The 18,628-nt window shown below is 38.7% G+C and overlaps 4 protein-coding genes across 4 annotated transcripts; 1 reads left to right on the top strand and 3 right to left on the bottom strand.

The window, feature by feature from the left end:
• Nucleotides 1-306: 306 nt before the first annotated feature.
• Nucleotides 307-2,393, bottom strand: LOC104764613 (large ribosomal subunit protein uL10x). Its single transcript, XM_010488178.3, has 5 exons — nt 1,756-2,393; nt 1,587-1,655; nt 1,188-1,286; nt 699-1,091; nt 307-594 (listed from the first exon to the last, which is right to left on the bottom strand). The coding sequence occupies exons 1-5, from the start codon at nt 2,008-2,010 to the stop codon at nt 445-447; spliced, it is 966 nt and encodes a 321-aa protein (XP_010486480.1). The 5' UTR covers nt 2,011-2,393; the 3' UTR covers nt 307-444.
• Nucleotides 2,394-2,444: 51 nt separating this feature from the next.
• Nucleotides 2,445-4,140, bottom strand: LOC104764615 (uncharacterized). The gene is made up of 4 exons (XM_010488179.2): nt 3,534-4,140; nt 3,109-3,287; nt 2,694-3,030; nt 2,445-2,600 (listed from the first exon to the last, which is right to left on the bottom strand). The coding sequence occupies exons 1-4, from the start codon at nt 3,918-3,920 to the stop codon at nt 2,517-2,519; spliced, it is 987 nt and encodes a 328-aa protein (XP_010486481.1). The 5' UTR covers nt 3,921-4,140; the 3' UTR covers nt 2,445-2,516.
• Nucleotides 4,141-10,464: 6,324 nt separating this feature from the next.
• On the bottom strand, nt 10,465-13,993 carry LOC104764616 (laccase-7). The gene is made up of 6 exons (XM_010488180.3): nt 13,755-13,993; nt 13,291-13,442; nt 12,622-12,866; nt 12,092-12,220; nt 10,976-11,929; nt 10,465-10,887 (listed from the first exon to the last, which is right to left on the bottom strand). The coding sequence occupies exons 1-6, from the start codon at nt 13,845-13,847 to the stop codon at nt 10,757-10,759; spliced, it is 1,704 nt and encodes a 567-aa protein (XP_010486482.2). The 5' UTR covers nt 13,848-13,993; the 3' UTR covers nt 10,465-10,756.
• A 2,411-nt stretch (nt 13,994-16,404) lies between these two features.
• Nucleotides 16,405-18,620, top strand: LOC104764617 (transcription factor MYB1). Its single transcript, XM_010488181.3, has 2 exons — nt 16,405-16,858; nt 17,508-18,620. The coding sequence occupies exons 1-2, from the start codon at nt 16,519-16,521 to the stop codon at nt 18,344-18,346; spliced, it is 1,179 nt and encodes a 392-aa protein (XP_010486483.1). The 5' UTR covers nt 16,405-16,518; the 3' UTR covers nt 18,347-18,620.
• Nucleotides 18,621-18,628: the final 8 nt, after the last annotated feature.

Below are 18,628 nucleotides of genomic sequence, written 5' to 3' on the forward strand. Positions count from 1 at the left end.
TTGCTGACTAAGATTAATGCTGTTTCTGATACTTATTCAATATTATTGCATTCTCTTTTGTTCGCCCCAATTAGTCTAAGATTAAGACATTCCTGTCCACTTTCTCCGAAATGGTTTCACGACAACTACAGCCTAAGAATGCTAAACGTTAAAAATATTTGCACCATGACACTTTATGAAGTACCTACTCTTCTTCATTTCTCGTTCGATAGCGCTAAATCGCAATTATGTCATGAAACACATTTATTGACGTGCACATAACATAAATCGAAGCTAAAAAAATTATTGGCCAAATCCACACAAAAATAAAGAAAACTCCTGAATATAAAGACCGTAACATAAAAATCTGAATTGGCCAAAACCAAGAAAATTGAAAACCAGATTCTAAAAACGAAGTAACACTTATCAGTCATGACAAAAAGGTAAAACCTTGATAGACAAAATCTACTCTTCATCGAACAAACCAAAACCACCATCGTAGTCTTCTTCGTCTGATTCCTCTTTCTTCTCCTCTACCTTAGCAGCAGCAGGAGCTGCACCACCACCTGCATCCGCAGACACAGCTGCTACAGCAACAGCAAACTTGCTAGGATCCTGCATTCCAAATTTACACCCGAGAATTAACATTTACAATAATCAATGGACCAAGCATTAGATATAACATGATAAAAAAGATTCACTACTATTTTATAACTAACCTTCAAGAACTCCTTGACCTTCTCTGCTTGTGGGAAGGTGTACTCAGTGGCAACAGCAATAGCCAAGGCATTCTTGTATGCATTGATGAACATATGCGGTGCTGCAGCAAGGGTAGGGTAAGACACAGCTAGTGCCAAGGAAGTGACCATGGAGATACCAGAAGCAAACTTCTCAACAAGTTGATCTTCTGTAAGGTCAAGAACCTCTGGGCTGAAGACTGAACCATTGTCATAAACCGACTGGACAACAAGACCATATGAGAACGGCCTGATGCCTAGCTTGGCTAGAAGGGCAGCCTCAGAAGACCCGACCTTGTCACCTTGCTTGATGAGCTCCACAGGGGTGATAATTTCAACGGTGCCCTTGTTAATCTTGGTTGGTATGTTAAGCACCTAAACATTCCAAAACACATTCATTCATTATTCAATAACTTCATACTTTGTATACAAACGATACAATAAAACATTACAATGAATGATTAAACAAACCTGGAAGAAAGATGTCTGGGACGGGTCGAGACCAGTGTTGCCAGGTTGGACAACCACATCAATTGGGGCAACCAAACCAACACGAGCAGGGGCACCAACCTGTAAATAATATGAAAAAAGTTTCATTTTCAATCCAATCATATGGAGGAAGCATCAACATTTCCATACAATTCAATCATATTGACAAAACATTACATATTACACAATCCAATCACGGTGAGAAGGTATCAACATTTTACACAATCCAATCACACTGAGATGTATCAACATTTTACACAATCCAATACCCAAGTTGATTCAGATGACTTAACCAATATAAGCAGAAATGTAACCCATACTTCTTTTATCTAACATTTGTAAATCAGATTAAGGGAAATGAAACAAGATCAATAAACCAACCTTGTACTTAGCAACCTCCTCGCTCACTTCCTTGAGGTCACCTTTGGTAAAGATCAAACCAACGTTTCCCTAAATAAAGCACAGATCCAAACGCAAGTTATAATCTAAACTCTCCAAACACAGAAAAAAAAAACAAAAAACAAAATTTCGCCAAGCTGAAGAAACTAACCTGAAGGAGAGGAAGCAGATTAAGGATTGAAGTGTTTCCGGTGTTCTCAGAGTGAATCCTGACGGAACGCTTCATCATAGTGTTCTTTCCCATAAGCACCACAGAGTCACCACGAAGACCCTTTCTGATGTTCTGGAGCTGAGTTGATCCGACGTTGTCGGCCGCAACGACCAAGATCTGGGTGTACTCATCGATATGCTGACACAACTTGGTGTCGTAAGCGATCTTCTTCTCCGCCTTGGTTGCTTTCACCATTTTCGCTCAAATAAGGATAAAAATTTCGAGACACAAACTCAGTTTAACTCTGTGTACAGAGGGAGTTTGACGCAAAGAAGCTAGGGTTTTGGTATCAGCCTTTTTATAGTCGCCGAACTTGCCAAGAGATAAGGGAAGCTTTAGGGTTTTCAATTGACCTTAATCTAACGGTTTGTATCTGTTTGCTTGATTTCTGATCTGACGGCTATTGTTTATTTCAATGATATTGGGCCTTTCCCAAAAGGGCCCAAATCCAGCACTAGAAACATCATGCGTTGTGATGTTAAAACGGTAAAACGGGGCACAGTTCAGTAGAGGTTAATCAGAGTTGCTATAGATGTTATTCATCTCTATGGTCTCCTTCATCAGTTTACTTTTTCTTTCAGACTTAGCTTTGACTAAATATTTTCGTATGGCAAATTTAACAGAACAGATACATCAAAACATGTAATCATGCATTTATTATTTCAAACCAAAAATTCACATACAGTGAACAAACTAGTCTACTAAGATTGAATCTCAGGAACAAGTTCATTGATGTCAATTTCCACTAGTGTCTCCTTCCCAAACAAACTAAATCCCACCGTTGCCTGCAAACCATCAACAACACAAGAGAGTCACTAAGTCAGACAGACATCTAAACAAAACACATTTGTTGCACACACAAGGAGCTAAAATTATACCTTTGCAGTTTTGCGGTTCAGTTTCTTTAAGTTGCCAACAAATTCTGCAAATGTCCCTGACAAAACTCGAACTGTAGAACCAGCTGCAAGTTTCTTCTTCTTCCCTTTTGTTTCAGTAGCAAGTGTAGCTTTTCTCGGGGCTCGTTTCGGTTTAGAGTCTGCTACAGTCTCAACAACATCTGAATTAGATGTGGCAAGTTTCTGTGAGGCTTCTTCTTCAGCTCTTTCTGCCGCCTCGAATTCACTGTCTGCTTTCTCTTGTTCTTCTTTTGCTTGTTTGAAAATGGCTTCCAAATCACTGTCGTCTACTGGTCTAGGTTTATTAATCTGTCTCTTGCTGCAAAAGAAAATGCAGATACAGATCAATTCACAGACCTTTACAGACGCATAGAGTGAGAGTGAGAGTACTACTCACGTATTACCAACTTTTGACCCTATGAAACCTCCAACTCCATCAACTTCTCTTATGGAGTCATGTATCTCTTTGTTCAATATACATCTGATGAAAATGCAACCAGGGAACACAGGTTTTGGTTTAACAGATATAGAACCATTCTTTAGCTTTCTCTTCACCTGAACAGATGGAGCATACACCTGTACAACGAAATTCCAAATCCACTTGCTTCAAAACCAATTGTATGAGTTCCCCACAAATTCTCAAAGATCACACAATGACCGAAAATCCAAACTCAGTATCACACTAACCAAAAAAATTCCAATAAAGTTTCGATTTTTAAACAAGCTTTAAACTTTCTCAACAGTGATCTAAGGCTAAGATACCATTTTGATCCAAACTTCAAAATCACACAAACAGAAGAAGACAAACCCAAATCCCATTACCGTGAATTCCATTTCAGGGAACTGACGAGCGAGAGCACGAGCTAAGATTTGAGCAGTCTCATGACCACGAAGTCTAGAAACCCTAACCACCCACCATTGCGGACCTGACTCAGCCAAAGTGTCCAAATTGAGCTCCTCCGTCCACGTCGCATACCGTTTCGTTGGTTTCTGAATCAACTTTTCCTCAACTTCTTCTCGCCAGCTATACCCTGATTTGCTCTCCCGCCTCTCGTTCCGGAGCTGCCGTCTCTCCTTCGCCGTAAGCTGGTGGTTTCCCTCAATGACACATGCGTATATAGAGAATTGGGTTGTGTTGATTGGCGAGTAAATCGATGGGATTAAACTGCTACGACTCCATTGGAGAAGTCCCCCTTGCAGCTTCATCATTCTCTGTTTTTTTCTCACTGTCTACTCTCAATTTTTTAGGATAATGTTTCGAAAGTGTTTTTTTAACCGGTAACCGGTTAACATTTAACACCAATACCGGTATTGAACTAAAACCAAAGTAAAAAATTACCCGGACTACAGTAGTAATTAAACTTTTTTTTATCAAAGTAGTAATTACCCGGCGCTGAATAACCTTCGAGTGAAGCTTCAAAGGTGGAATAAAGAAGTGTTTGGGGACATAAATAGGAGGAAGGATAAGCTTTTGAACGAGCTCTGGTATTACGGTCACCCAAGCGCAATAAACTTCTCCCGTGATTTTTGAAACCAAACTATCTCCTCCTGTTCCAAAACCACATCTAAGTCCTTCTCTAAATCCGATTCCTTAGTAAGTAAAGCATTCGTCGGATTCAAGTCAATCTGCTCGTGAGCACGAGCAGATTGACTTGAATCCGACGAATGCTTTACTTACTAAGGAGTCGGATTTAGAGAAGGACTTAGATGTGGTTTTGGAACAGGAGGAGATGGTTTGGTTTCAAAAATCACGGGAGAAGTTTATTGCGCTTGGGTGACCGTAATACCAAGTATTTTCATAATCGACTATTATCAGACGGCGGAGAAATATGATTGAAATGTTGCGAGGAGATGACGGTAGTTGGATCACTAAGGCGCAGGAGTTGGAACTGTTGGCGGTGAACTACTACAAACGGCTTTACTCGATAGATGATGTTGATCTGAATGTTGAGAGATTACCGCAGGAAGGGTTCCACTCTTGTCTAGGGCGGATCTGCGGGTGTTAGGGAAGCCTTTTGCAGCTGAGGAGGTTGTAGCTTCCTTACAGAGCATGGGAAAATACAAGGCACCAGGACCGGATGGCTTTCAACCGGTTTTTTGTTGGAACGTAGTGGAGGAATCTGTGGTTACTTTTGTCCTGAACTTTTTTAACTCAGGAGTTACCAGAGGAGATGAATGATGCTTTGGTCGTGTTGATTGCCAAAGTCTCGAAACCAGAGAGGGTAACGCAGTTTCGACCAATAAGGTTTTGTAATGTTTTGTTCAAAGTTATTACTAAGGTAATGGTTCTACGGTTGAAGACTGTCATGCCATGGTTGATAGGTCCGACACAAGCTAGTTTCATCCCAGGAAGGTTGAGTACAGACAACGTAGTGATTGTTCAAGAGGTGGTGCATTCCATGAGGAGGAAGAAAGGGAGAAAAAGGTGGATGTTGCTCAAGCTTGATCTTGAGAAAGCTTATGACAGGATCAGGTGGGACTTTCTTGAGTACACCTTACAAGCCGCGCGTTTACCAGAGCAATGGGTTCGGTGGATTATGTCATGTGTTAAGGGTTCATCCATGAATCTACAATGGAACGGTGAGAAAACACAAGCTTTTCAACCTGCTAGAGGCCTTCGTTAAGGTGATCCGTTATCACCGTATTTGTTTGTGCTTTGCTTGGAGAGGCTCTGCCATTTGATTGAAAAGTCGATTGGGTTGAAACATTGGAAGCCCATCATCTTGTCGAGAGGGGGTCCGAAGCTCTCACATATATGTTTTGCGGACGACCTTATTCTGTTCGCTGAGGCGTCTGTGGCTCAGGTTAGAGTCATCAGGCGAGTTCTGGAGGAGTTTTGTGTAGCATCAGGTCAAAAGGTGAGCCTTGAGAAATCCAAAATTTTCTTCTCCAAGAATGTTAGTCGGGACCTAGCTCCTCATATAAGTCTGGAGAGTGGTATCAGTTCGACTAGTGATCTGGGGAAGCATCTCGGAATGCCAATTATCCATAAGCGGATGAATAAGAGTACCTTTGGGGAGGTTGTCGAGAGGGTCGCTTCCAAGCTGTCAGGATGGAAGGGGAGAACGTTGAGCTTAGCAGGGAGGATTACTCTCTCTAAAGCAGTTTTATCATCCATACCAATTCATTCGATGAGTACTATCCTGCTGCCTAAGTCAACACTGGCGGAGTTGGACAGGATTACCAGGACTTTTCTCTGGGGTAGCACTCCTGAGAAGAAGAAGCAGCACCTTCTCGCCTAGGAAAAAGTTTGTTCTCCAAAGTGTGATGGTGGACTTGGTATACGAACTGCAGCAGCATCGAATATAGTTGCTAGCAAAAGTTGGGTGGCGTTTAGTCCATGATGATCACAGTCTCTGGGCCCGTGTGTTGCGGAGTAAGTACAAGGTGGGTTATCTTCGAGATACATCTTGGTCAGCGGTGCGGAGTAACTGGTCTTCGACTTGGAGAAGTGTGGGGACAGGTTTGCGAGATGTGGTGATCCCGGGTATGAGTTGGGTGCTTGGGGATGGTACGTCTATTAGCTTTTGGAAGGATAAATGGCTGTCTACTACACCACTCGCTGAGGCTGCGTTGGTAGATATACCGGGTGAGTTTCTCAACTTACGGGTTTGAGATTTATGGTCTACGGACTTTGGTTGGGATGTGGCACGGATTGTCCCGTTTGTGTCTTAATTTACTCTGTCTTGTCTTGTGACTGTGGTGGTTGATACAGTGACTGGGGCGAGAGATAGACTATCTTGGGGATCAAGTCCGGATGGCAAGTTTACCGTGAAAGCAGTGTATGCTTGGTTCACGAGGAATGTGGTCCCGCGAGTCCGAATGGCAAGTTTACCGTGAAAGCAGCGTATGCTTGGTTCACGAGGAATGTGGTCCCAAGAGAAAATATGGGGGTTCTGTTTGGTAAATTTTGGAAACTTCAAGTTCCTGAAAGGGTGAGAGTTTTTTTCTGGCTGATTGTCAACCAAGTTATTATGACTAACTCAGAGCGACAGAGGCGGCATTTGTGTGACTCCAGCGTTTGTCAGGTGTGTAAAAGGGGTATTGAAACGATTATTCATATTTTAAGAGACTGTCCAGCAATGACGGGGCTTTGGAATCGATTTGTGGCCGCGGATAGAAGAGATCATTTCTTTGGGGAGACTTTGTTAGAATGGGTTTCAGGGAACTTGAGTAATATGTCAGTTCCGTTTGATGTTCCTTGGGCAACTTTATTCGGTATGGCTGTGTGATGGGGGTGGAAGTGGAGATGTGGGAATGTCTTTGGTAGTGTGGGGAAGTGTAGAGATAGGATCCAGTTTGTGAAGGATATGGCAAAGGAAGTATGCAATGCTCACTCCCTGAGCCGATGGTCCACAAGTACAGGTGTGAAAGTGGAGAGACAGATTGCGTGGAGTCCTCCCAAGGAAAGCTGGTTTAAACTTAATACGGATGGCGCTTCGAGGGGGAATCCTGGGTGTGCTGCAGCTGGGGGAGTTCTCCGGGATAGTGAAGGGCGGTGGGTTCATGGTTTTGCGCTGAACATAGGATATTGTATGGATCCCCTAGCGGAACTGTGGGGAGTGTACTATGGGCTTTCCCTTGCGTGGGACAGAAGAGTGACACATGTGGAGTTGGAAGTCGATTCGGAGTTGGTAGTAGGTTTTTTCAAGACGGGGATTCATGATACTCATCCCTTGTCATTCCTAGTACGTCTGCGCTATGGCTTCTTATCAAAAGACTGGTCAGTCTGGGTTACACACGTTTACAGGGAGGCTAATCGTCTTGCCGACGGTTTAGCAAATTATGTTTTTACTCATTGATAACTCTCTAATTTACATGTTTTTAGCATCTTTTTTTGTCCATATTTTGCATTGTTCATACCTCTAACTTAGCATTTTTAGGTCATTTACTGTAGGAATTCACTTTTAGAGCATTTAGGGTGTTGCATTTTTGCATTTTCATATTTTGGATGAAAACATGTGCTAAAGAGCCAAAAATAGGGAAAAACAAGGACAACTCGAGCATGTACCCGAATGAGCCATCGAGCTGCAATAACAAGTCCGAACCCCAACACGATCGAGGAGGATCCAAGAGCATGAAGAGTAACCCAAAGATCCACCCGAAGAGTAACCCGACTTCACCCTTGTGTACCCCATCGAGTAGATCATTGGGCAGGTCTGGGAAGCTAGGTCAAATGGGTTTCCATATGTAAACCCCCTCTTCCCCTAGCTTGCAAAGTAGCACGCCGCAGACCCTCAAACCAGAGAGCGAGAGCTTCTGTGAGAGAACTGGGCGACTCAACATTTTTCTTCTTGTTTTGCATTTTTATTTTGTAGTTTTCTTAGATTTATATCCTTTACTTTCTCTACTCTACTCTATCTTTTAATACAATGTCATTTTCATTCATTTTGATTGTTTTTTTATTCGCTTCTATGTCCGAGTAGTGTAGTAAAGTTTCTAGGGATGGGATAGATGATTTTGTGTTCTTGATCGGTTAGGATGCTTTAGTTGATTGTAAATGATTGATAGATTTCCTTCTAGATTGGTGCTCTTAATGCTGTCAACAGACCGAAAGGTTGAGATTAGATCTAGGGCGTTTACAAATGCTACAGGCCGAAAGGAGTAGATAAAATGCTTGATTTAGCCAATGCTAGAGGTTTACTTAACTTTGAGTAACAAAATTAGATGAGTTTAAGTCTACTGACAATAATGAATCGTTCTTAATGCCTGCTTGTTCATATTGCTAGTGCGACAGTGTGGTAATGTGTTCAAGGTTGATTGTTGCTAGTGCGAAAGTATGGTGACAAGGTCTTAGAGGTTCATTATCTAGGAAATAATTGCTTGAGGCATGTAAGGCATCCATACTGGTTTAGAACACTTAGGATTTGATTACCCCCATCCTTAGGAACTTTCTTATTTTATTTATTTGCATTTCTTTCACTTACTCGACTAATTACCTGATCAGGTACACGATAACCTGTATCGAGTAATACCTCGAGCTGTTCATATCTCACTTGCTTACTCGATCACCCCACTCGATCATGTACTCGATTGCTTGCATCAAGTGCTTAGGTCGTGTGGTTTACTTGTTTATATTCTTTACTTTGTTTATTTTAGGAATCGTTAAAACCAAAACCCTAATTGCTTGGCTTGACTTGCATTGTTCTGATCATATCCTTCCTGCTAGCAATACACAACCATTTGGATTGATAACCCTTTGTACTACAACTGCATAGGAGATTGATACCCTGGGTGAAAACCTGTCTATCACTCATCCATTTGGCTTGCAGTTGTTCGATACCTGTCCGGAAGCTCTTCTTTCTCTCATGATGGAAGATGCGCGTGGGGAGGTGACCTCTCAATGGATTTATTCGTAATTTTCTTTTTTATTTTTTAAGGGAGGTTTGTCTCCTTTTGTCTTACCAAAAAAAAAAAATAATTCTGAACTGATTAACAAAGATAACTTTCGTCACGACGATAAGGTCATAAGGAAAATTTTGGTTTTGTATATTCTTTACTAATTTGTGCTTATTGGTTGAGAAAGAGATGCATCTATGTATTAGTTGCATATAGTGAGGCTATAATTGTAATTAGTGTATAGCTAAACCCTACTAATAATATACTTCGAATCATTGGGCTAATTAATAATAATAATATCATTCAGCATTGTGCTTATATTTTGTAATATTTGAACTCAAGATCACACTACTGCGTACCCGTTTTTTTTTTAAGGTATCAAACTATCACTATGTAATAATTTAATCTATAATATAAAAGTTGGCTAACTCTCTCCATTCGAGTGATACGTCAGCAGTGGAGAGAGTGCCACATGTCTATCATCATTAAAAGCAAACAAACCTAAAATAAAAAGGAATATGAAACATCTTATGTCTTTATATATATATATATATATATATATATATATATCCCAAAAACAGTTTCAATATTCACATAAGATATTTAGAGAGGTTTAGAACATGTCCCAAGAAAGTACATGCATCACCAAAAGATAAAAGGGCATGATGAGTGAATCAAAGAGCCACTTCTTCCTCTTGGCGTAAACCATGAATGTATCGTTTTAGGCGTTATAATTTCGTCAATATTCTGAAGAGTTGTACGAATAATCGAGATGTTTCTTAATAATATAGAAAAATTCATGAAAGTTTGTCCCAAAAGAAATAAAATTTTATATATGATGAAGATTGAGGTTTTCTTCACTATCAAATGGAAGATAATTGAATTAAACTGTAGAATGTTAGTTAGAAAAATACAGAGACAAAGAAGAAAGGGGTTTTCATATTCTAATATTTAGAAGTTGTCAAAAAAAAAAATTAAATGAAATTATTATTACAAAAAAATTAAGAGTTATATTCAAGAAATAGAAGAGCTAACATAAAAGGAAATTGTCTATCTTAATTATATCTATTATAGAGTTAGCCAAACTGCAATTCTTGATAAAAAAAAATATTAGTGTTTTATAGTATATAATTGAGAAGCTTAAGTATGAAGTTATCTAAATACTTACACTACTTTTGAATGAATGTAAAATTTATTCAACCAAAAATCTCTTTGTTACAAAATATGCATATTTAGATCAAGCTTTCATTTGAAATAAAGTTGTTCATCCATATATCTAATAATTCAATTACAAAATGAGAAAACTTATTTGAAGTATTAAAAAAAATCATTGTCAAAAATTTATTTTTCAAAATTTCAACAATTAAAAAAACTAAAAAAAAAAAAAAAAAAAAACAAATTACTAACACAATTGTTAAAAAAACATTAAGCCATAAGCGTGTGTATAGCACGGATATATCTAGTTTTTTATGTAAAAAATGACAAATTTATAAGAAAATAAACCATATAAATCATTGACAACACACAATTGGTAACAAAAACATATGAAGGGAACTACAATTTAATTTTATTTACCGACTACATCAAAATAAATACGAGAGAGCAAATCAAACAAGTCTCACTGAGTGTTTGAGGCAAATTTTTGTCCTATTTTGCTCTAAATAATCTTCTTATTGTTTTTAATAATCATTTTGTAATATTCTTGCTTAACATTTGGGAAGATCAAGTGGTGGCGGTGGCAACGTGGTCGCCTTGGTCGGTCCGTTTTCAACCACAAATATCATCCCTAGTCCGAACGGCAAGTGAACATCGATATGACAATGCATAATCCACGCACCTGAACCAATATGTTATCCAATATTTTAGGTTTCGTGCATTAATTGTAAAATAGCATAATGAAAGAATTGGACTGAAAGAGTTCTTACCTGGATTATCAGCAGTGAAACGGGTCACGGCCCATCCACCAACAGGCACAGCCAAAGTGTTACGGAATTGCGGGTTAACGAGATTGAACTTGCTTCGGTCACGGTTGGCGTTATAATTACCAAACCCTTGAGCCAAAACATGGAAATTGAATCCGTGAAGATGCATGGGATGACTCTCCGCCGCGATAAGCGCATGGTTCTGCAATACCAACTCCACCGTCGTATTGAATTTCAAAACCTTGGCGCTCGTTGTCTTTTGAGCGAACAAAAGTCCGGGGTTCGTCTGAGTTATGTTCGGGTCAGTGTAATCGAACTTAACCGGAGGCTGGTCTGGGAAATCCGGCGTGAAAATCCCGTCGACGCCGTGGAACACAGCTTCCAAGATCGATAGCTTTTTAGGTAACACGAAAGAGTGGTTGCTCATAGAAGCTGAAAATTTTGGACACGTGGTGTTATCTGCGCATGCTTCTAGCCCGAGCCCGATGGTTACGAACATCTCTTCTTCCACGTGGCGAGGTACTGGTACGTAGTGAGGTCCATCGACTAAGCTAGTGAGGCTGGAGTAGAATTTGTGAGCAGTTAACGTGTCGAAGAAGGAAGGTAGTTTCGGCATCAACACGCGCTTCGTTCGCTGTGATTTCGACGCGCCAGCGTAGTGGATGACGCCTCTGGTGGTGGTGTTGGGGAAAGGGACGGATGGTGCGCTGGCGTAAGGATGAGCCGCCATGTAGTAGGAGGTGTCGATGGACTGATCGGCGAAGAGGAGTGCGTCAACGGTTTGACCCGGTGCGATTGCGATGACGTCGGTTACGTAAGGGGCGGTGTAGACTGCGTCAGCGCCGACAACTGTCAGCCTGTGATTGGCTATCTTGAAAAACATTTGCATGTTCATTGCCGCGTTTATGATGCGAAGTAAGTATCTCTTTCCTTTTACCACGTCTAGGCTAAACATTCCTATTTTGATTCATAATGAAAGGATTAATTAGTAAAATGTTAAGTTTTATTCAAACAGTATGGTTAGAAATTTGGTTATTTAGTTGTTTTAATTTGGTCATTTTACTAATTAGTAAATATTTTGGTTTTGGGTTTTTTTTAGTTGTTGATCTTTTGACTCACTGTCTTTGGAGCATGGATATAGGTTTCCAGGAAGGCCATTGATCGTATAGGCGTCGGAATTGTTTGGAGGAACTCCGGTGGCGATTGCAGTCTCCTCTAACGCGACTACATCGGTGTTCCACCATTCACCTGTTTTTTTTTTTTTTAATATAAAAGTTAAGATATTAATATATATATAGTACTGTTTTTATAATAATGTAGAACATCGAATACTTTGATTTGGCCAATTCCAGCTACTGAAGTATATAGACGTTTCAATTTTAAAAGACAAGGACCAACACCCGTACGTCATTAACCAACTGAAGTTATACTGAACGTGTGCGATTAAGTATTAACTATTTATATAATTTAATATCACTATAACACACAAAAAGAAAAGAAAAAAAAAAGACTGAGGAGTACGACGCATTTAACTTTTAACAACAAATGAAATATTATTTGTCCTAATAATATATATCTAGCTTATAATATAGTTAGTATATAATCCAGTTTTTTTTTTTTTATAAAACATATACTATTTTGAGACATACCAAATAAGATGGGGACCTCTTTGTGAGGTTTGGGAAACGGGTAAGAGTGGCCGGATTTTGGGCGGATGATGATAGCACCGTATACGGTGGCGCGTAGGAAAGAAGAGTGTGCGTGCCACCACAAGGTACCTTCTTGGCCGGTGATGTTGAATATGTAAGCGTATCTCTTGCCAGGCTGAATTGGGCACTGCGTTATCATACTTGGTCCATCTGCCCAAACTGTTAGTCTATGGAAGATCCCGTGCCTGTGTCGTCGTGTACGTACACAAAATATTAAGATAATTAAACTTGTTGAAAATTTGAACACAAATACAAAAATAAAAATCGTTAAACCTTTTAACAAAAATCAAAACGAAAAAAAAAACATTCATCTTTTAGATAAGTACGTTTTGTTAAAATATAACTATACTGTGATCATAACCCTAATTAATTTCGAAGGAAAAAAGAAGGACCGAAGTGACTATACTCCAAATATGAAATATCTACATATATTAATTTTATATTTCGAAAACAACGTTGAGTATTCTATGCGAGAAAGGAAATAACTAAGAGACGGTGAAAGGCGAACGTCTAGTAAAGCCAAACTACGAAAACGTAATCATGTATTAGTTAAGCAAACTATTAATATATAAATTAAAACGAGGTTACCGTAATCAACTAATTGAGTACCAATGAATTGTGATGTTATGAGGTGAATTGTTGAGGACGTGAATAACGAGCGAGTCACCCTCCTTAACGCGTATTGTTGGTCCAGGCAGGCTTCCGTTTACGACCGTTACCACTTGCCGTTTGCACAGCCGAGACACCGTTAAGTTTTGTACCTGGCAAAATCCAAGTATCTCTCACGTCGTTAGGGATATGACTGGTCAATGCTCGTACTAGCTAGTTAGCTAGTTAAATAAACTCATATTTCACATTAATTCTAGCTAGATTCACCTATAATCAAATACAATCACAACATTTGGCAGAAGCATGAATTTGGTTTTCAAATAAGTAAGAATCATCTTGTTTCAAGTTTTGAACCGATACAAGACAATTAATTATAAGCGTATCGAATATATCATACGCTTATAACATGCCAATAAAAATCAATTTTAGCGGAAGAAGAAGAGGAGGCAAGAATGCATAGTTACGTTGAAGGTGTGTTCGACAATGGCCGCAGAAGCTATTGAAGAGACTGCGAAAAGAAGTAGAGCACAAGCAAGAGATACCCTAACACCCTCCATCCCTAGAGAGAGAAAGATGAGAGCTACCGAGCAGACAAAGAGAGATGTGTGTTATGGAGATGTTGAAGCAAAGAGAATTGTGGTTCTACTTAATAATTTATAGAATGCGAAGTGGTAACTAACGAACGATGGTAACTAGGGCTGTCTAAGATAATGGTTTGAATATAGAAGTATATACATCATGATTCTCAATATGGATTTCTTTAGAACCTTAGCTAGCCACGTAAGTTCTATCCAATGTTACTGCCACATAGTTTAGATAGTTTTCAATTTTAAGAGTTCGTTTTTTTTTTCTTGTATTTGTGTGCAGATATTTTAGAATATTAAATTTAAAATACGATTTCTATGGTGCACAAAAAAAAACAAAGATTTATATCGTACACATACAAATTATACAAACACTACTGATAATAACTAGAATTGATGTATAATTTAAACAATAAAATTTTTAATTCATTCTCCATTCTAATTTAAGTTTCTTAAAAGAAATGTATAATTTAGAACAAAGAAATAAATATTAGATCTGAGTTGATGGCTTGATGATGTATATCGATCACTGTTATAGCATAATCAATTAGGCGTGTATGTATTTGTCTACGTGTATGCATGTGTTTTTGTAGATATTGAAATATTCTTTCTAGCGAAGCTATGCCAATAGGTAATATTCAATCTGTTAGTAGAGACATCGTTCTCTAAATTTCTAACACTTGATCTCTTTATTAGTTTAGTTTATAATTTTCGTTGAGAAATAACAAAAGTCATCCAAAATTTTTTGCGTCTCAACACAAACCATCTTAACTCATTATAATACGTATTACAAGTCCAATATAGACAACTACTTATCTAATTTGATATCTAAGTAACAACCACAATTTTAGCGACAGATTTATAATAAAATTGAGCATTAAAAATCCGCAAAATAATTTCTCAAAACATTGTATCAATGAATTAAAAGTTACAACTATTTAAGTAGAAACCTAAAACCCAATGGTCCTATTCTTTTCCATTTGCTACTGTTACTCGTATTTTAAAATTTAGAGTAAGTAAAACATATCCAAGAATCATATGAGATCGTATATTTAAAAAGTGTGTTGAATTCGATATAATTAAGGAATCAACGAACCCATATTGCTTTTGGCTTTATTTAAATGCAGAAATAAACATGCGACGCACTCCAGACACAGGCCAATTGATTTTGTCTCAAATTGTATGACAAATTGGGTAGTATTCAACTACTGATCAAATTCATTATAAAAAGGCTCCCACCATGTTATTAATTGGTTTAGTAATATACATATTTTCTTATGACATGAAGAATTTTGATACGTGCATAGAAAGCGGTCCATGTGTTCAAGTTGAAACTTGAAAGCCTCTTCTTAGTCAACTTTACAATACCTTCGAGAAACGTGTTGTATTTTGTGTAGATAGATATAGTTTTATGTACGTTTCACATATAGATACATTTCATATCTGTATGATTTTTTCGAGTCAACACATCATCATTATTATATGATACCTATTTTACCTCTTTATATACTGCGTACGTACTCTCTCGGATGCAATGCAACAACTGTTTTTATCTTTGACCTAGTTGTTCCAGTTAATCATTGTTTTCCGATGTGTTTTATCTTTGACCTAGTTGTTCTGCTTAATCATTATTTTCCGAGGTCGTAATATAGTATGTGTTTGTTTATTGTAAAGATAAAGTTTAGATTTCCATTAAATTGTAGGTTAATGTACATTAGTACATAGTAAACGGCCATTCTCGCCATAATCTGAAACCCCGTATTAATTAAATAAATAGTCAGATCTAAAGATTTGTTGTCAGGCAAAGGTCGCTCTCGATCGTGTAATAATATAATCCGACTGTTTCTTGTATGTTCAAGCGTTGGCATGAACATTTTCTTTATTAGCTTTCGCCATCTCATATCATAGGCGAATGGATTACCATTGACTTTTCAAATTAAAAACACCATTTCAAAGCCTTTTCGTAGACACGATCAACTCCTTGATGATCTTGAATACATTTTCATGAAACTCAAAATTTTAGTTTATTGGTTTGTGAGTTGACTTTTAGAAACCTATTTAGATTTTAGAGATCTATCTATATAGTTTCACTATTTCAAGATCAAACATTTGGACTTAAAAATTGTTTTCAAAATAATGAGGTCTGCGTACTTCATATTTAGCATTTGTTTTTATAACTTGAAAAGACTTCCACATTTTATCAAAATAAAAAGAAAGACAGTTCTTTACTTTTCATCTTCATCATCCACTGGATGGGCCACACGAAGAGGCCTAATTTACAGAAGAATAGGCTTTTTAAATAGGCCCAATAAAAAGTACTTAGTCCCCCAGATAATGAAAAATTCCCGCCAGAAGCCAGAGAAAGTCATCAACCTCCCAAAGATCTTCCGTTTTAATGAATTTACCTAAACCTCCCTCACAAAAGCTTGACCAAAATTTTAGAAAGAGGATTTTTAGTGAGGATAATAATGTAAATGTCAATCACAAGGGCAAAACTGTAATTAAAAGGAATAAAAATGATCCCACCGAAACACAAAGCCCTACGAATCTCTCGCGTGTGCTCACGCGACCGACCCCAACGAGAACTCAACGCTTTTACAGTTTAAGAAGTCCGGTGGGTGAGAGGGACGAGAACGGAAGCCGTATGGAGGGAGAGATTGTGAGACGATCAGGATTCAGGGAGGTGCAAGAATCGGTGGCAATTGGCAGAGGAGATGGTGATGGTGATGGCGATGGCGACGGCGATGGTGGAGAAGATGCGGCGGGGTTCGTTGAGGAAAGGGCGAGTGGGAGAGGAGGGAAAGATCGAGTAAAAGGACCGTGGTCACCGGAGGAGGATGTTGTGTTGAGTGAGCTCGTTGAGAAGTTTGGACCGAGGAATTGGAGTTTGATGGCTCGGAGTATTCCTGGTCGTTCAGGCAAGTCTTGTCGTCTTCGTTGGTGTAATCAGCTCGATCCATCTGTGAAGCGCAACTCCTTTACTGGTATCATTCAATCCATTTTCCCAGTTTTTGATTTGAATTTGGGGTTTTGATTTTTTTTCCGATCGGATTGTTGCTGTGATCTTCTTCTTCTCTTTTCGAATTTTTGATTGGTATGTGGTGAGTTGAGAGAATCTAGGGTTTTTTTTTGTTTTTGGTTCTTTTATGTTTGTTCTGTTTTTTTTGGAGAGAGACTTGACTATTGGATCTGCTCTGTGATTTACTTGTATGGTTGTGAAATGGAATTGAATTGGTGATTTTGGCTGAGACATCATCACTAGCGAGGTACGGTGATGTAAAACTGAAAAAAAACTAGAAAAGAAATGATCTTTGGATTCTGTGCTTCTTCAGGGTGTGTCAATTCGGGATTTTTATGGCTTGTGAACTTTTCCTTGAATCCATAACGAACAACAAATTAGGTTGGATACCATTTGATGTTGTAGCTGATCAAAAACACGGTTTATTTGAGGATAGTAACTCTGCTTAGCTGTAGAAGTATTTGGCGCTGATTGGTACGAGGCTTCCAAGGGCCTAGGCATTACTAGTTTGTGTTCTTTTCATATCAACTTTAAACTCTGTTTCTATACCATTTTCATCAGTAGCACTAAATCAGGCTACTTCGTTGTATCTTTTTGTTTGTTGGTTTATGAAGCGGTAGAAGACCAGGCTATCATCAGAGCACATGCCATCCATGGAAACAAATGGGCTGTAATTGCGAAAATTCTTCCTGGAAGAACAGATAATGCTATCAAGAACCACTGGAACTCCACTCTACGACGTCGATTTATGGATGAAAAGGCCAAGAATATGGGAGCTGGAAGCTTAGTTGTCGAAGAAGATCCTGGATTTGACAGAACGGCAACAATAGCTTTGCCAGAAGAAATTTTATCTTCAGGGGATGGTGGTCATGTAACTACTCCAATTGTGTCTCCGGAAGTCAAAGGGGCTGCCTCTATGGAAATGCCTGAAGAACAATGCGTAGAGGAGACAAACGGAGAAGTTATTTCTAGGCAAGACGGTAATGATCCTCCAACGCTTTTCCGCCCTGTAGCTCGGCTCAGTTCTTTTAATAGTGCGTACAATCATATGGAAGGATCATCCTCTCCACATATACAAGACAAAAATCAATTCCAATCATCTAAACAAGACACAGCAATGCTAAGAGTGGTTGAAGGATCTTACAGCGAACAATTTGTGCCTCCAACATGTGGAAATGGTTGTTGCAGCGAAAATCCCGTTCAGCAAGACTCATTGTTGGGTCCAGACTTTGTGGATTACTTAGACCCACCAACAATTCCGAGTTACGAACTAGCTGCTATAGCAACGGATATAAGCAGCCTTGCATGGCTGAGAAGCGGTTTAGAGAGTAGCAGCGTGAAGGCGATGGAAGAAGCAGCTGGCCGATTAAGGTCTCAAGGCTCAAGGGGACATCGAGATCATTATCTTGTATCTGAACAGGGGAAGAACATAACCAATGTCTTGTCCACATAAAAGGAACAAAACAAAAAAGCAAAACAAAACCAGTCTCTGAGATTTTTCTTTCTTTTGTTTTTTTCTGAGATTTCTTTACTTTCTTTTTTGTATTTGATTTTTTTATCTCTTGATCTCGGAGAGCTTGAGTTTTACTTGTAATCAAAGTTGTGATGTAATTGAGTAGAGATAGTTTATATAGTTCTGAAATTGAGCAGAGGCCACAGTGGCTTTCAACTTCTTTGTGACTGTATGGCGACTGCGTTTTCCATAAGATAATATGGTGGTTATTTCACTTTGTAA

This window comes from Camelina sativa, chromosome 19, assembly GCF_030686135.1.
Source record: "Camelina sativa cultivar CO46 ecotype springtype chromosome 19, ASM3068613v1".
Taxonomy (NCBI): domain Eukaryota; kingdom Viridiplantae; phylum Streptophyta; class Magnoliopsida; order Brassicales; family Brassicaceae; genus Camelina; species Camelina sativa.

Excerpts from the sequence above, each read along its gene's own strand:
- LOC104764613 (XM_010488178.3), bottom strand. The coding sequence starts at position 2,010 with ATGGTGAAAGCAACCAAGGCGGAGAAGAAGATCGCTTACGACACCAAG. Across the intron at positions 1,092-1,187 it reads CCCAGACATCTTTCTTCCAG|GTGCTTAACATACCAACCAA; the intron begins GTTTGTTTAATC and ends TGGAATGTTTAG. Across the intron at positions 595-698 it reads AGGTCAAGGAGTTCTTGAAG|GATCCTAGCAAGTTTGCTGT; the intron begins GTTAGTTATAAA and ends TTTGGAATGCAG.
- LOC104764615 (XM_010488179.2), bottom strand. The coding sequence starts at position 3,920 with ATGATGAAGCTGCAAGGGGGACTTCTCCAATGGAGTCGTAGCAGTTTA. Across the intron at positions 3,288-3,533 it reads TCCCTGAAATGGAATTCACG|GTGTATGCTCCATCTGTTCA; the intron begins GTAATGGGATTT and ends TTCGTTGTACAG. Across the intron at positions 2,601-2,693 it reads TGAACCGCAAAACTGCAAAG|GCAACGGTGGGATTTAGTTT; the intron begins GTATAATTTTAG and ends GATGGTTTGCAG.
- LOC104764616 (XM_010488180.3), bottom strand. The coding sequence starts at position 13,847 with ATGGAGGGTGTTAGGGTATCTCTTGCTTGTGCTCTACTTCTTTTCGCA. Across the intron at positions 12,867-13,290 it reads CATAACATCACAATTCATTG|GCACGGGATCTTCCATAGAC; the intron begins GTACTCAATTAG and ends ACGACGACACAG. Across the intron at positions 10,888-10,975 it reads TTTCACTGCTGATAATCCAG|GTGCGTGGATTATGCATTGT; the intron begins GTAAGAACTCTT and ends ATATTGGTTCAG.
- LOC104764617 (XM_010488181.3), top strand. The coding sequence starts at position 16,519 with ATGGAGGGAGAGATTGTGAGACGATCAGGATTCAGGGAGGTGCAAGAA. Across the intron at positions 16,859-17,507 it reads GAAGCGCAACTCCTTTACTG|CGGTAGAAGACCAGGCTATC; the intron begins GTATCATTCAAT and ends TGGTTTATGAAG.